The sequence below is a fragment of the Petaurus breviceps genome, unplaced genomic scaffold, assembly GCF_028583685.1.
Source record: "Petaurus breviceps papuanus isolate PSGF00001 unplaced genomic scaffold, PetGlider_PUasm1.0 689, whole genome shotgun sequence".
Lineage (NCBI taxonomy): Eukaryota > Metazoa > Chordata > Mammalia > Diprotodontia > Petauridae > Petaurus > Petaurus breviceps.
Genome location: NW_027186458.1, coordinates 3248413 through 3264862, shown reverse-complemented (window position 1 = coordinate 3264862; position 16450 = coordinate 3248413). Strand labels below are relative to the sequence as shown.

General features: G+C 49.0%; 2 protein-coding genes across 4 annotated transcripts in view; one reads left to right on the top strand and one right to left on the bottom strand.

Annotated features, from left to right (window-relative positions):
• Nucleotides 1–6644, bottom strand: part of NUDT6 (nudix hydrolase 6) — a 41352-nt gene extending 34708 nt beyond the window's left edge. The window contains exons 1-2 of one of the 3 annotated variants that reach the window (XM_069104869.1): nt 6452–6644; nt 1555–1758 (exon numbers count right to left, since the gene is read on the bottom strand). In XM_069104869.1, the coding sequence (XP_068960970.1) occupies nt 1555–1758; nt 6452–6563 (316 nt within the window). In that variant the 5' untranslated portion in view covers nt 6564–6644. The other 2 variants (XM_069104868.1, XM_069104870.1) reach the window with 2 other exon arrangements.
• A 95-nt stretch (nt 6645–6739) lies between these two features.
• The window catches only part of AFG2A (AFG2 AAA ATPase homolog A), a 205478-nt gene continuing 195767 nt past the window's right edge, over nt 6740–16450 (top strand). Inside the window, exons 1-6 of the mRNA XM_069104864.1 lie at nt 6740–7157; nt 7731–7855; nt 7952–8109; nt 12018–12076; nt 13444–14061; nt 15863–15992. Coding sequence (XP_068960965.1) covers nt 7007–7157; nt 7731–7855; nt 7952–8109; nt 12018–12076; nt 13444–14061; nt 15863–15992 — 1241 coding nt within the window. The 5' untranslated portion in view covers nt 6740–7006. The remainder of the gene's footprint in view (nt 7158–7730; nt 7856–7951; nt 8110–12017; nt 12077–13443; nt 14062–15862; nt 15993–16450) is intronic.

Here is a 16450-nt window from a genome sequence, read left to right as displayed (position 1 = left end):
GAAGGTATAAGAAGGCTGGAAAGGGCAGGGTGAGGAGAGCAGCTTAGGAAGAGGTTTGCAGCCAAACAGGATGTTAAGGGGATCTCCCTCCATATGAGGACTGGAGGGAGGAAATGGGGATGTTTTGTCTGAAAAAGAGATTTGATAAGGGGGGGGATGGGGGCAGGAGGATACCTTTAAAAATCTGGAAGAGGCATATAGGAGGGGGGTTAGATTGGTTTTTATTGGCCCAGTTTTGTCTCACAGTAAGAAAAGACTTCCTAAAAACTGATGCTTTCCCAAAGTACGATGGATTACCTAGGGAAGCTAGGAAGCATTTATAAAGTGCCTACAGGCACAGGGCTAAACCATTTACAACTATTATCTCAGGTCATCCAACTGAGATTAAGCAACCCTGGCAGGGAGGTGCTGTTACTATCCCCATTTTTCAACTGAGAAAACTGAGGCAGACAGAGTCTAAATGACTTGGCCAGGGTCACACAGCTGAATTTGAACTCAGGTTCTTCCTGAATCCAGACTAGTTATCTTATCTGATGTGCTACCCAGCTCCCTCAGGTCCCTGTCTCTGGAGGCCATAGGGATCACAGGACCACAGACTTAAAGCTGGAATCTTTTCATGGTCTGAATGAGAGAACCAGATGCCTCCAAAGGTTAATTGGCTTGCCCAAGGTCACAGAGGCAGGGTCATAGAAATAATATAACAAACTAATATAATTTATAATATAATATAAAATATAATGATGTATAATAATAATGATATATAACAATATGCAGCATATATTATAATGGCATATATAATATTTTGTTATATTCTGTTATAACATATATTCTATTATTGTTGTTGATGAGTCATGTCAGATTCTTTGTGACCCCATCTGAGGTTTTCTTGGCCAAGATACTGGAGAGGTTTGCCCTTTCTTTCTCCAACTCATTTTACAGATGAGGAAACTGAAGCAAACAGGGTGAAATGACTTGCCCAGGGTCACACAGCTACTGAAGTCTGAGGCTGAATTTGAATGCATGAATATGAGTCTTACTGACTGACTTACGGCCTGATACTACCCACAGCAACACCTAGCTTCCAGTATATTCTTGTAATGATATATCAATATGCTCTATTTGCTTGTTGTTGCCCCCATTAGATTGTATGCTCCTTGAGAGCAGGGACTCTTTTTGTATTCCTAGTGCTCAGCACAGTGTCTGTAAACAGCAGGCTCTTAATAAATGCTTATTGAATGACTGAAGTCGAAAAGTCAGAATCTGAAGGTGAGTCCTTTGATTCCAAGCCTAGCATTCTTTCCACTGTCCTGCCAGGATTTGGAGCAGACCTCTAAACCTCACACCCACTGGTCCTTGCACACAACACGCTGCTTCTTTGATGCAGAAGAAATTCTCCTTAAGGCTTTTTGCACTGTGAGATTCTGTGAACTGTTCCCTGAATGGAGATTGTTCCTTGGGTAATCTTAGCTCCCAGAAGCAAGAAATTAGGTGGATTCCAGTTCACCAAATTCTGCAGGATATGAAGTTGGGGAGAATGTTGGCTTGGGCACTGACCTGCAACTCCTACTTGGTGGGTAGCATAGCCTGGCAAGCGGCTGGGCCCTTCCCCAAGCCACAAGGTCATCAGGGATGCATCGGACTCTGCATGGTGAAAGCGAAGGCCCAGGGAAGCTGCTGGGCTTATAAACTGGCTTTGGAATATGGGAACGTGCAGCCAGATGGCTATTCTGCCCTCCGATCGCCATTGCTGGATTGAGGCTGCAATTGAGAAGGATGAAACAAAAGTATTTTTTAAAAAATTGTTTTTATTATGTTTTGTTTTCACATCATCTATATTTCCCAAAGTCCCCTTCCCTCCTTCCCCTTCCAGAGGATATGTCTTATAGCAAAGAATAAAAAAGAGGAAATAAACCAGCTGAGTATAACCAATATATCAAAAAATTCTGATATTATATTTAGTGTTCCACACTGCAGACTCCCACCTTTGGAAAGAGGGAGGGACTTGCTTCTATTTTTCCCTTGGGGCCAAGCTTGGCCACTTAATTTCATAGCAATCAGTTACATTGTGGCATTCTTTCCATTTACTGAAAATGTCTATTTTTAGATCTTTTGTTTTAATCACCTTCATTTCCCCATGAATCTGTCTACTCTTGCCCTCCCAGGGAGCCATTCCTTATAACAGAGAAGAGAAAAGCATAAACAAGCGACAAGTCAGTGGAGCTGGCAGATCAGAAAGGTCTGACTTTATATGCTGTATTTCCTACCCAGTGTTCCTCATGTTTGCAAACAAGCCTGGGGAGGGAGATACTTTCTTATATCTATCCTTTGTGGTCAAGCTTGGTCACTTTGATTTCCTAAGATGTGATTGTTTTCTTTTTTTCTTTTACACTGTTATAATTGTGTATGTATGTGTATTATTTCCTAATTCTGTTTAATTCACTTTTCACCAGTGCAAATACATTTTCTTCCATATTTCTTTGTATTCATCAAGACTAAAGTATTTAAGGACTTTCCAGAGAGTATACCTGAATTTAGTAGAAGAAATGAAGAGGAAAATGCTGTCTTGAGGGTCAGCCTTTGATTGAAAATAATCCATCTTTTCCAACTCTTTAAGGTTTATTACTTCAAATAAATTTTGCTATTTTTATATCATCTATGAAGCAGGGAGGATTTGGCTCTAAGAAAATTGTAAGTAATATTTACATGAAGACCTGGGCAGAGCAGTGGGGCAGCGGACAGAGTGCTGGGTCTGGAATCAGGAAGACCTGAGTTCAGATTTAGCCTCAGACACTTACTGGCTCCGTGACCCTGGGCAAGTCACCTAATCCTGTTTGCCTCAGTTTCCTCATCTGTAAAAATGAGCTGGAAATGGCAAAGCACACTCCAGTATCTTTGCCAAGAAAACCCTAAATGAGATCATGATGAGTCAGACAGGATTGAACAACAAAAAACAAGATGAAGACCTCCTTACTTGCTCAGGGACCCTGGTGAGGCCCTTCCCTCTCTTGGCCCAAAGTCTTCTAATCTGTAAAATCTGAGAGGGAGCCACAAACTCCTCCTCGGACTAAAGAAAGTCTCCAGACAGACATCTCATTCCCACCCAGCTGTGCCCATTTTGGACGGCTTGGTTTTTCCCACCACTCCCCTCCCCCACTCCATCACCCCAGGCTTTTCAGCTCTCTTCTGTGCCTTATCTTCTCCTATCAGATTATAAGCTCCTTGAGGGTAGGGATTGTGCTTCTTTTTCTCATTTATAGTTTAGTACAGGGTCTGGCATAGAGTAGGTGCCTAATCAATGTTTATACACTATTGGCTATCACCAGGATCTCTATAGTTCTTTTTAGCTCTTGCTAGGATCCTTGAGGCTAGGGCATACTGTATTTCTGGGGTATCTTCTACATGCCCTGTGCAGACAACAGGTGTATGGAAGCATATTAAAAACCCTCTTTTTTTAGTGTCTCTAGAGATACTGAGAAATGTCCTGTAAAGGACTGTAAAGTCCTTTCTAGGCTCTAGGGAAAAGCAAGCCCTTGGAAAGGTGGGTGACAGGACAAAACAATCAAATGAATAGATTAAAAACTAGAGGACTGGGGCTTCCTACCCAAGTCGACTGAAAGCACCCTCCTATTTAATTCAGATTTGAGATAGAGCTCTCTGGGAGAGATCTCTTCGATTCCCCAAGAGATGGGGTCTGGGAGGAATGGGCTGGGACTAAGAAGCTCCATTTCTGGAAGGTCAAACCAGAACTGCATTGTTATGCACTGTGACATTCTTCCTCTGGATTCCGATATTTTGGAAATCTTTTGAGGACATGTTGGAAGGCATGGGTGACTGTGCCTGTTTGGACAGATCTCTCTCCAACTTGGAAATGACATATATGTAATATATTAATAAAATACATTGGAACATGTTAATATAACAAAATATCATATATTATATATACTCATATATTAATATTGTATAATGTAATATTTTACATTATTGTAATGTGATATATGATATTCTATATTATAGAATGATATAATACTATGTTGTTGTTGTTGAGTCATGTCTGACTCTGTGACCCCATCTGGGGTTTCCCTGGCAGAGATACTGGAGTAGTTTGCCCTTTCCTTCTCCAGCTCATTTTGCAGATGAGGAAACTGAGGCAAATGGGGTGAAGTGACTTGCCCAGGATCACAGAGCTAGTAAGTATCTAAGGCCAGATTTGAAGGCAGGAAGATGATTAATTATAAGTATTATTAATTAGTATTCTATGGTATGAGACTATCATATTAGTAGGTGGGGCTCACTTATTAAAGGAAAGAATGCCCAGCCTAAGGTCTTCTAGTTAGTGGAGATGCCCTGGTCCCTTCTGCTACCTGGGAAATGCAGATATAAAAAGGGCTAAGGGGTATAGTGCATTCAGGGCTAAATATATAGTATTAGCAAATTGTGTGATGTCTAGTGTAAAGAGATTTGGACACAGAAGGTCTGGGTTCGAATTCTGCTTCTGTTACTATCCATGTAACCTTGGACAAACCCCATTCCCCTGGGTCATACTCTCTTGATCTGTCCAAAAAGGGGGATGGATGAGATGCCTACTTAAGTTCCCTGCAGTTCTGAGCCTCTGGTTTGCCCAACTTAGAATTTACCATGGGTAGTGAGGGGTGGGGAAGAGGGAGAAAGGGAGAAAAGGGGGAGGAAAGGATGGAGGAGGGGACAGGAGGAATTGGAGTCTTGGAGACAGAAGAACTGGCAGTGTCCCTGCCTTGGACACAAACTGGCTGTGTGATTCTGGGCCAATCACTGTTAAGCTCTAAGTATTCTGGGGAACTCTCCAAGATTTCAAGTAGAAGAGATTTTAAGTTCTGAGTTTCACAGGGAGAAGAAATTACTCCCTGGGAGCCAGGGGGCCAGTCTTGATTCCTAATGGGAAATAACTTAGAAATAAAATGTTTTAGACAAAGCTGAGAAGTAATACCAGACTCCTCTGAAAAGGAGGCACAAAGGGGCCCTGCATCGTGCTCCACCCCCCCCCCCAATTGTCTGTCTGGCCTAGAGCTGCCTTTTAGCCCTGCCAAGGGTCCCCCTGGGCAGTGTTTGCAAAGTGATTTACTTTGGTTTTCTCTGTTGAGTCCCACACCAGGCTCTTCAGACGGCTCTCCCTACTTTCTCCACAATGTCTCAGAGTTCTCTTCTTTGGTCATTCCCTCCCTGAACGTCACACCTCAGAAGCCTTCACTACTCCCTTCAGCGTCCCCCTCTGATTGGCTGGCTCCTTTCAGACATCCATTTAGAAGAGGCGCCCAGGCCAGCCATGCCTCCATCCCTCTCTCCAGGCCGGCTTCTGCCTCTCCTGGGCGTTTTCTGCCTCGGACCAGTTTAGACGGAGATGTAAGCTCCTGGAGGGCAGGAACTGTCTGCTTTTATTTGTATTTCTAGCCCTGAGCATTTAGTAATCGCTTAATAAAGGCCTGTTGACAACTGCAGGTATTCCAGGTATTATTAACAGCATTTTACAAATGAGGAAACTGAGGCAGAGTTGTTTTTTTGGGGGGGGGTGATTTGCCCATGGTCCCCCAGTTAGTGTTTGAGGTAGAATTTGAACCTAGGTCTCCCCAACTGCAAGTTCGGCGTTCTGCTCGCCATACCACCCAGGGGCCGCTTCAACAAGCACAGGTTCACGGGTGCTTAAAGCTCAACCGGGAAACCTAAATAACAGGCCCTCTTCAGTCACACCTGCGCCACACCAAGCAGGACCGCGGGCGGCCATGACGTGGGCCATCCCGGTGGCTTCAAGGCTTCCTTGCAAAAACCCGAAAGAACACGGTTCAAAGGCCGGCTCAGCAACGTCCGGGCGACACATGGAATAGGGAGGGCGCCCAGCGACCCTTAGCGCTTTCGGGATTGCAAAGCGCTCGGCACGAGGGACTAAAAGGCCTCGCCTGGCTAGCCCGGCTGCATTTAGTGCGGTAGCCACGAAGGTCGATAAGCGCCCGTGGTCCAGATGGGGAGACTGAGGCCGGGCCAGGAGCCAGTCTGCAGGCGCGGGGCGGGTTGGGGAGGGGGCGGCGCACTTGCCCTGGAGCCACGTCCGGAAGGTGGCCGGGTCCAAGCCGTCCGCCGGCCGGAGCTGGCCCAAGCGCACGGTAACGCCTCCGAAGCGATCGACCTCTCCTCGCAGGCCGCCGGGGCCGGGGCTGCTGGACAGCGCGCGGGAGGCCGCCTGCGACTGTAGCGGTTGCGACTGTAGCGGCTGCGACTGTAGCAGCGGCCGCCGCCTCCCCGGGAACAGCCCCCGCGGAAGCTGCAACTGTAGCAGCTGCGACTGTAGCGGCGGCCGCCGCCTCCAGCGTAACAGCCCCGGCCACATTCCGCCGCCGCCGCCCAAGCCTCCTGGTGCCCGGAGGGGGCGGGACCCGACCGTAGGCCTCCGAATAGCAGCGCCGCCCCGGCCCCGCTCACTGACCCGGGAGCCGCACCCCAGGACCCCTTGGGAAGCGGGGAAGAGGCCCGGCTCGAAATCCTGGCCTCAGTTTCCTCCTCTGTAACACGTCGGGGGCATCCCTGGTCCTGCGCATCCTCCGCCCCCAGGACCTCCCTTCCAGGAGCTTGGACTAAGCTCCCATAAGGTGACGCAGGAGGCGGGACAGCTCCGGACCCGGGCGGGGCCACAGTGCCCGCCTCAGTAGCCGCGATAGGCTCCGGGCTCCGAGCATTTTTGCGGGGCGGGGCGGAGTCAAGGCAACCTCTGCCCAGGAAGTTTTTCCCTGCTCTCACGTGGTGCCGGCGGCCGGGTGCTTCTCCTGCACCCCGGGGTCCTCCCTTCCCCCCGGGATCCTCCTGCACCGCGGGGGCTCCCCTTCTCCCAGGGATCCCCTATTCCCCCAGGGCTCCCCCTTCCCCCCGGGATCCTCCTGCATCCCGTGGGCTCCCCTTCCCCCCGGGATCCTCCTGCACCGCGGGGGCTCCCCTTCCCCCCGGGATCCTCCTGCACCCCCGGGGGCGAGCCTTCACTCTCGGCATGTCCTCCAAGAAAAGCAAAGCGCGGCGGAGCCAGGGTGCTGGCAGCGGCTCCCCCGCCGCCTCCCCTGGACCCTCTCCCGCGGGCACGCCCAGCCCTGGCCCGAGCCCCGGGGACGGGTGCCTGGTCGTGGTGGATTTGGTGGAAAAAGGTAAAATTCGCTGGGAGAAAGGGTGGGACTGGCCGAAGGGGGCGGGGCGTGGGGTGGGGCTGCGACCGTGCTTGCTGCCTGGAGACCCTGCAAAGCATGGACTGGGGAGACCCGGAGTGGGGGGAGGGTGGCCACCTCGTCTGCAGCCAGAGAAGCTGGTGTCTGCGCCTGGCGCTGCCCTGTCCTGGCCCCTCCCCTCCGTGGGCCTCAGTTTCCTTCTCTGTCAGATGGGCAGGGACTAGAAGGGCACAGTCAGACCGTGGCATGTAACTGCTGGCTCTCCCTGGTATGTGAGCAAATGAAGGGGAGAAAAACATTAAGAGGGACTCTTAACTCTGTGCCTCTTTGGGGATGGACACTGTACCTGCGATTTCATCCAGAGAGGGAATCCTTGATGAGGATATTTCCTCCCCTGAAGCCTCTGCACCTTCTCTCCAGCTGATGGTCTTAGAGTGTTGCCTAGAGATTGTCCCCAGGGCTCCTCCTCCTCCCCTTGGGTCCTAAGTGGGACTTGAACTCAGGTCTCCCAGGCCCAGAAGCTGGAAGAAGACATTTTTTTCTTTTCCTTTACAGCAGATGACCCTGTCCCAAAAACATTCCAAAATTTCTTTTCACAACTGGGTCTCAACACAATGAAAGCCGCCAACCTCTGTATTGGCCGACCAGCGCTGCTCACGAGTGGGGCCAGACAGCAAGAGGTGAGAGTTCTTGAATTTTGCCAGTTTACTTCCTAACCTTCTGGAGGAAAGCTGGGTATAGGTCTTAACAGTCTGCGTTTTCCCCTCCGGCTTCAGGTCTGCACGGCATGGCCTGTGGCAGGATTTCCTGGAAGGAAGGTTGGCCTAAGTGAGGGTGTTCAAAGCAATTTGGGAGTGAAACCCGGGGATGGGGTCCTGGTGGAGCCTCTCACAGGGTCCCTGGTACCGGCGGAGAGAGTGGACCTGCTTCTAAGGTTTGGATCATTTCTCTGAGGGCTGCTGGGGTGGGGCTGGGTAGTCTTGGGGCTAATTGTGCATTGATTGACCTGAAGGGAATACTGGTTGGCCTGACTCCCTCTGTTTCAATTTTACAGTATGATCAGTGCATTTGATTTTAAAATATGTTTCTTTATTACTCTGAAGTGACAGACAAGCATTTCTACATACAAAGATGACCAGAAGAAGCTCATGTTATGAGACCCTGCTCTCTTGCTTTTATAGTACAGTTTACAGTCATTTCAGTGCTTTGATTTCAAGGCTGCCTTTGCTCGTTTCTCTCTGAACTTTTTTCTGTTCTGTGCTTTTAAAAAATGCTCCACTGACTTTTTTCGTATCCCTATGTTTTAGTATTCTCCCCCACCAAAAAAAAAAGGAAATCCCTCACTTATTAGAAATGAACATGTTTGATGTGTTTTAACATGGAAGACCTGTGAGTTATTTTGGGGAAGCAGGAAATATCCTTATGAGGTGAGCTAGAGATGAGCTAGAAAGACCTTGGAAATCATTGGGGTCCGGGGTTCTTCACCTGCTTGTGTTTGCCAGCCCCCCCTGGGCATACTGGGGAAGCCTATGGACCCATCTCAGATAAGATTTAGAAATAATTGAAGGATTTGCTAAATTTCAGTTAGAAGTTAGTTGCAATAAAGATGTGGTTTTTCTTCCCATTCAAGTTCATGTATCCCATGAAATCTCTCCACGGAGGTTGGATTGGAACTCCTCTTAACTCTAAGGTCCACTCTCAGGGACCTGACGTTATTTTGGAAGAGGGAGTGTGATCAGTATAGTCAGTCTTGGAGGAAGGGGGGAGGGGTTGTACATGTCTTTTATTAGTTTAGGCCCCTTCCATGGTCCAGGCTCTGGCAGGACCTTTCCAAGCCAGAAAGGTCTCTTAGGTCCTCCAAGACAGCTTCAGTGAGAGAGAAGCATCTTGGCAGGAGGCTGGTCCTGTCAAGTTCCAGCCCATGGGCAAAGGCCCAGGGGACTGTGGTCTGCTCTGATGAGGGAGGACCCTCTGCCCCTCTCAAGTAGAGCATTCAACACATCCCCCTTCCAATACCAGTGTATCATCCATACTCTACAAATCTGGGGCTCAATCAATACGTCACCAAGCACTTATTAAGCCCCTCCTGAGTACCAGGCACTATGCTAAACATTGGGTGTGCAAAGACAAAACCCCCAACTCCTTATTCTCATTGAATTTAAGTTCTAGACATGTACCTATGAGACATCTGGGAGCAATTAGTTGGACTAGTGGATTGGGTGCAGGCCTGGAGTTCAAATATGATCTTAGACAAGTCACTTAACCATGGTTTGAAAAGTCCAATAGGGAATCGATGATTTTGGGGGGATGAAAGCTTTAGATAGACTGGGATTGTATATATAGATGTGTGAAACATCTGTAGAGACATGGGAGCTAGTGAAATACATGGGAGCTAATGAGGGAGAGAGACAGACACATAGACACAGAGAAAGAGAGACACAGAGACAGACTCACAGAGACAGAGAGAGATAAAGAGAGAGAGGAGAGGAGACAGAGAGAGGGGGAGAAAGAGAATGATTAGAGAGGAATCAAGAAAGAGTCCCAGAACAGGGCTTTGGGGATCCCCCACCTCTAGGGAATGTGGTATGGATGACAAGTTGGCAAAAGATGCTGAGGAGTGTTTAGAGAGGGAGGAGAAGGGGGTGAGAGAGAGGAGTGAGGGTCATGAAAACCCAGAAGGGAGAGAGTAATTCAGGAGAAAGTGGTTACTGTCATTGAATGTATCAGAGAAATCAGGAAGGATGAAAAGTGAGGAAGGACCATGGCTAGATTTGGTCATTAAATGATCGATCATTGGTGATTTTGGAGAGAGAAGCTTCAGTTTAGTAATAAGGTAAAAAGCCAGATTGCAAAGGGTTGAGGAATGAACTATTAGCTGTGGGACCCTAGGGAAGTCATTTAACCCTGTTTGCCTTAGTTTCCTAATCTGTAAAATGAGCTGAAGAAGGAAATGGCAAACCACTCCAGTATCTTTGCCAAGAAAACCCCAAATGGGGTCATGAAGAGTCAGATGTGACTGAAATGACTGAACAAGAGGAATGAATGAGAGAAATGAAAACAGTGGGTGTAGACAGACTCTTCAGGGAGTTTTGTGAAGAAAGAGAGGAGATAAGGATGATAGCTGGTGGGCATGGAAGGGTCTAGTGAAGGTTCTTTTAAGGATGGGGAGCCTTGGGGGGAAATGAAGGCAGAAGAGAAAGAACACGTAGATAGGGAGAGGTTGAGGAGAGGGGGCAAGGATGAGGAGGCAGTGTGCTGAGATGGGAGGCGTGGTGTCTAGGGCACATTCATGGAGGGCAGTTGGCCTTGGCAAGGAGAAGGGCTGCCTCATCATCAGAGACTTAGACAAGGGAGGCGAGAGTAGAAGATGATGTTAACAGGCTTTGAAATGAAGAGAGTGGGGGAAGAGGGAGCTTATTGTGCATGGCTTTGTCCTGTAAAGTAAGAATTGGGGTCCTCAGCTGAGAGAGTGGGGACCCTACAAAGGGAGGAAGGTGTGAGAGGAGGGAGGAGGGAAGAGAAGATTTGCAGCAGTCCCTCTGGGGAGTGAGTGGCATTAGGGGACGGACCAGGGAAGGACGAAAGAATTGCCTTGCTATCCTGAGGGCCTTGTTGAGGCTGGATCACACCCATTCGTGGAGCTTGGTCAGCATGGTTGTGTGGCTGCTGGTAGCTCATTCTTCAGCCCTTGCATGGGCAAAGGATGGGAGAAATCCAGAGCTGAGGTTTGGAGAGAGATGAGTTGAGATGAGGGCACCCCGAGAGGAGGACAGTGTGGAATGAAGTTAACTCTTGGGGTGCAGTGAGCGAGGGCGGGCAGTGACAGCCTCAGGGAGAATATGAGGAGGGGTGGAGGGGGAGGGGGAAGCATAGGTTTAGGAGGGCTGTGAGGCACAGAGAGATGGGAAAGAATCGAGGTTATTCCATCATCAGGTTCCCTGAAATACTCTGTCAGTGGGCAAGATCACCCACCAGAAGGGTCTTCCTCAGGCATCACCAAGGAAATGTTTCAGCCTGGAACTTCCAAGACATGGCTGACCTTGAGAGCTTCTCGAAGGGAGAGGCGCTAGCTCAGGGGTGGGGAGCCTGCGGCCTTGAGGCCACATGTGGCCCCCTAGGTCCTTGGGTGTGGGCCAGGTTTGACAGAACAGATCCTTTCATGAAGGGGATTTGTTCTGAGAAGCTGGCTTCAGGACCACCGGCTCCCCACCCCAGCACCAGGGCTGGAAGACCTCTGGCCCATGTCTGCAAGAAGCAGTCAGACGTCCTGCAGAGGCTTAGCTTGGGGAAGAGACTTAGGAGAAGGAGGGGTGGTAGCCATCTTCAGTTATCTAAAGGGCAAAAGAATTAGAGGCAGCTATGTGGGTAGAGCGCTGGGCTTCAAGCCAAGCAGGCCTAAATTCAAATACAGTCTCAGATACTTACTGGCTGAGTGACCCTGGGCAAGTCACCTGTCCCCCTCTCTGTCTCAGTTCCCTCACCTGTGTGTGTAAAATGGAGATGATAATAGCATCTCCTTCTGGGCTGTTGTAGGGCACGGATGAGACACGGATGAGACCTTATAAGAGCTTTGCAAACCTTGAAGCACTGTCTAAATCTAGCTCTTGTCCTAAGTGGCTGTATAACCCTGGCCAAGTCACTTGAACTCCAGCCATTTGGGGAAGGTGCTGACCTGTCTTAGTGGGAGGCATGTTCTGTGCACTATGGTGCTCCCTAGCCATCCCACTGACCTGCTGATGATTCAGGGATGTCCAGAGGGCCCAGCAGGGCTTATCTCAGCATCTCACATTTAAGCTTTTGAAAAATGGAATATTGATTTTTCTTTTTTACCTTCTGTTCTAGTGACAGGGATGTGGAAATGGATGGGGACCAGCTGGCTGCTTGTCTTCTCCGAAAATTAGGTGAGCAAGTGTTTTATTTTGGATTGTTTTAGTAAAGGAGCCATATGTGAAATTGTTATATTAGGCATTGGAATGTAAACTCCCAGAGGCCAGGGCTGGTTGTTTGGCTTTGGTCACATAGTAGGCTTGCGGCTAGGCAGCACCACAGAGCACAGAGCACTGGGCTTGGAGTCAGAAAGGCTCAAATACAGCCTGACACTTGGGAGCCGGGTGACCCTGGGCAAGTCACTTCACCCTGTTTGCCTCAGTCTTCTCATCTGTAAAATGAGCAGGAGAGGGAAAGGGCAAACCTCTAGGATGTCTGCCAAGGAAACCCCAGATGGGCTCATGCAGAGTTGGATACGACTGAAAACGACTGAACAGCAAGGCCTTTACAGTGAGTGGAATTTTCTTGCTTCCCGCCCAATCCTGGGCTTATGTAAGATCTCGTGGGATTGTAGATAACAATAAAAATAACAGTAACAACCACAGTTACAGTAACAGCAACAAGAATGGTAACAGTAATAATAATTATTATTTCTATAGCATTGTAAAGCTTGCAGAGCATTTATAGTATACGTTGTATACATTCTAGGTGCACATATACATTCTATGTATAATAATATAAGACATTTATATTATGTCATTAGGTCCTCATAACAACCCTGTGAGGTAGCTTTTATTTTCCCAGTTTTACAGTTGAGGAAACTGCAGGGTCACACAGCTAGGCAGTATCTGAGGCTGGATTTGAACTCAGGTCTTACCACTGACTCTGGACTCCTTAGTGCTCTGTGCACTCTGGCACCCCCTAGCTGCCTGGTGTGATTATTCTTGGTGTAGAATGTGCTAAAGGGTTAAATGGGAACTGTCTTTGTAAAGTAGAATGTGAAAAAAAAATAAAAAGAAGCCAGCAGGTGGGGCCTCAGAATGTCAGGCTGCTGCTTTGATTTGTCAAGGAGGCAGTAACGGAGCACTGGGGGTTTTGGAGTGAGGAAGTGAGATGGTGAAGTCTTGGGAAGGTGACTTCAGAGGGGTGTGTGTGTATGTGAGTATGAGTGTGTGTGTCTGTGTGTGGTATGTGTGTGTGCGTGTGAGTGTATATGAGTGTGTGGGTAGGGATGGACCCTAGAAATAATCTCATTAGGGAGCAGTGTTAGGTCCAATGGAAAGTGTGGTTGTAACAGTGGGAGCCAATGTGCACTCCTGATTAACTGAGTGGCCTTGGATAAATCACTTCCCCTCCCTTGGGTCTCAGTTTCCCCATCTGTAAAATGAAGGGGTCTCTGAGGTCCCTTCCAGCTGTGCCTCTGGGATGCTATGGTAAGAGGGGTGAAAATCACATCTTCTGCATGCAAAGCAAGTACATACTAAGCACCTTTATTTTCTAGATGGTAAAGTCGTGTTGCCCGGCAATGATCTGCATTTCACTTTCTATGGCAGACCATGCCGGTTGAGAGTGACATCTGTGAAGGGAACTGATGGCCTCACCCTGGAAAGGGCTCTGAACAGTGCGGCTGGTGAGAAACGAGCCCCAGCCTCTGAGACGTCAGAGCTCGAGACCACTGCCGGGGACTTGACCTTAGAGCTAAGCCAGCTGAGCCTGGGAGACCCCCAGAATGGAGTGGCCACCAGCACACCGAGTAAACCTGGAGAGGGCAGCTTTGTCCTGAAGCCAGGAGATGCCTCCCTGGAGGCTGCCCAGCACCTTGGGGAAGGCAGCGGTCTAGGAGAAGGCCCTGCTCTGGCTGATGGCTGCGATCCTGGCTTCCAAGAAGAGAAACTGCAGCCCACGGCCCAAGGGGGAGCCCACCGCAGTGCCGACACCTTCTACTATCTCTGTTCCCTTACACAATTCAACTTTATAAAGCCCCAGGCAGCCGCGGGTGAGGATGATGGCCCACGGAAGGTCACTTATGACCTCATTGGAGGCTTGAGCAGCCAATTGAAAACCATCAGAGAAATGATTGAGCTGCCCCTGAAGCAGCCAGAGCTGTTCAAGAGATACGGTGAGGGAACCTTCTTCCTTTTACTCTTGGGCTCGAGTTATTTAACAGATATTAAGCACCTTCAGTTAGCCAGTGCTGGGCAGGGGAGGCTAAGGACTAGTGAGACGGTCCCTGCCCTCTGGGATTCTCCTTGGGTGGGAGAAGTGGAATTTAAACTGATGGGAACATACAGAACCAGAGGATGTCATTGCCTGGGCGTGGGAGGGCGACTAGCAGCTGGAAAGGCCCTTAGAATGGACCAGGAGGGAGTGTGTTACAGGCTCGTGAGGCAGCCTCTGCAGGGGTGGGAGAGGGAGCAGCAAGCCAGCCTGGCTGATGGGTATCGGGCAGGAGCGGGACTGTCGTCTCCTGAGGGATGTTGGAGCAAGACCACAAAAGGCTCGAAAAGCCAGACAGGGCAGTTTGTGTTTTCTCCTACAGGAAATAGGGAGCCCCTGTAGCTTCTGGAGAAGGGGAGTGACATGATCAAATCTGTAGAGTTTTAGTGGTCTCCACTTTGGCAACTGGGTGAAAGGAGAAGGTCTTGGGGCCAGCAGACCAGTTAGTGGTGCCCTAAGACCCACACAGGTTTCATTTGATGGTCTGCTTGTCTTCTCTTTGCTGAGGGGTGGAGATCTCCCAAGAGGATCTCCTGAGGCCGGACTGAGGGTCAGTGACTGTCCCACTTCCCTGATAGACAGGAGGTCTGCATGATGGACATAACTGAGGGGCCTTTGTCACATTAAATCTGCCATAAACGTAAGAAATAATTTCATCCAAGCCTCCTGGGCTTCATGGCTGGAAGGGGTCTCAGGGGTCATCTCATTCAACTGCCTCACTTTACAGATGAGGAAACTGAGGCCCAGAGAGGTCCCAATAGCTGTTTATAGGCTTTAACTAGTATTAATTTAGCCCTTTAAAGTTTGTCATGCACAGGGAGGGAAGTACTATTACTGTTTCCATTTTATAGATGAGGAAACTGCTTTGCCAGGATCCCAGCTAAGTATCTAAGGCAGGATTTGAACTCAGGGCTTCCTGACTCCAGGGCTAGGGCCCTGTGTGTCATGTTACCTAGCTGCTCAAGGAGAGACAGAAGGTGGTTTTGTCCAACTCGCTCCTTTTACAAAGGAGGAAACTGAGTCACAGAGAGGTAGGTCCTCACTGCTAGCAATTAGCCGTGAGGCTGCTGGCTGCCAAACCAGGGTTCTTGATATTAGACCTTGTTCAGTTGGACTGATGTAAATCCACGTTCAGCCGAACGTCCAAAAGTGTTGAATGACGCTTCTTTTAGGGCCATTGGGATGGGGGGGAGATGCACACAAAGGCCTGCTTTGGCTGAGTGGCTGCCCTGGGCTTTGCTGAAAGCATATGGCGGGGATACCTTCTCCCTTCCTTTCTCTTCACTGTCCAACCTTAAATAGTATAAGATAGCCAGCTGATGGATGATCAATCCATCAGGCAGCAAGCATTTATTAAACACCAACTGTGTTCAAGTCATGGGGGTTTCCATGAAAGGCAAGACCAGCCCTTGCCCTCAAGGCAGTTTACTCTCCAGTGGAGGAGATGTGTACATAAAATAGATGAGATCCCTGTGGGGTAGATGGCATGTGACTGTAGAAGGGAAGTCCCTACCAGCTGAGGGTAAAACTGGCTAGGGCCTCTTGCTGAGTGGAAGCAGCTCCATTGAAGAGCTCTGGGGGACTTGGTAGGGCTGGAAGTCTTCCCATGGCCCTGGCTTGTACTTGGCAGTCTTATATTGTAGCAAATGGATGGACGAATTCATTCTCTCTCTCTGTCTCTGTCTGTGTCTCTCTCTCCAAAGGTATCTCTCCCCCCAGAGGAGTGCTACTGTATGGCCCTCCAGGGACGGGGAAGACTATGATCGCCAGGGCCATTGCCAATGAGGTGGGAGCCTACCTTTCCGTCATCAATGGCCCTGAAGTCATAAGCAAGTAAGTTCATTATCAAGGAGCCCACCAAGAAGACTAATCTTCATAATCCAAGTTTGTGGGGAAAGGAATCCCTCTGCTGAATTTTTAGAAAAGATTTTATTGAGGAAGGTATTTGGTAATGTTATTAGAGGTCACTGGTGACCTCTAATTTGTGATCCTAAAACTTCAAAGGTATTTTCCCCACATTTGGTTGCTATGAGAGGTCATTGAGGCATCTCAGCACTGAGCCCACTCTCTCTGGTTCTCCTCCTCCCTCTCTGACTGCTCCTTCTGTCTCCTTGGCAGGAGCCTCCTCCAGATGATGTGTCCTTCAGGGCTCCATGCTGGGCCTCTTCTCTCCTCCCTCCATACCGCTTCACTCCGGGGTCTCATCAGCTCCCATGGATTTAATGACCATCTCTGTGCTGATGATTCTTAAACCTACCTTTCCTGCCTCAGTCTCTCTGCTGATCTCCAAC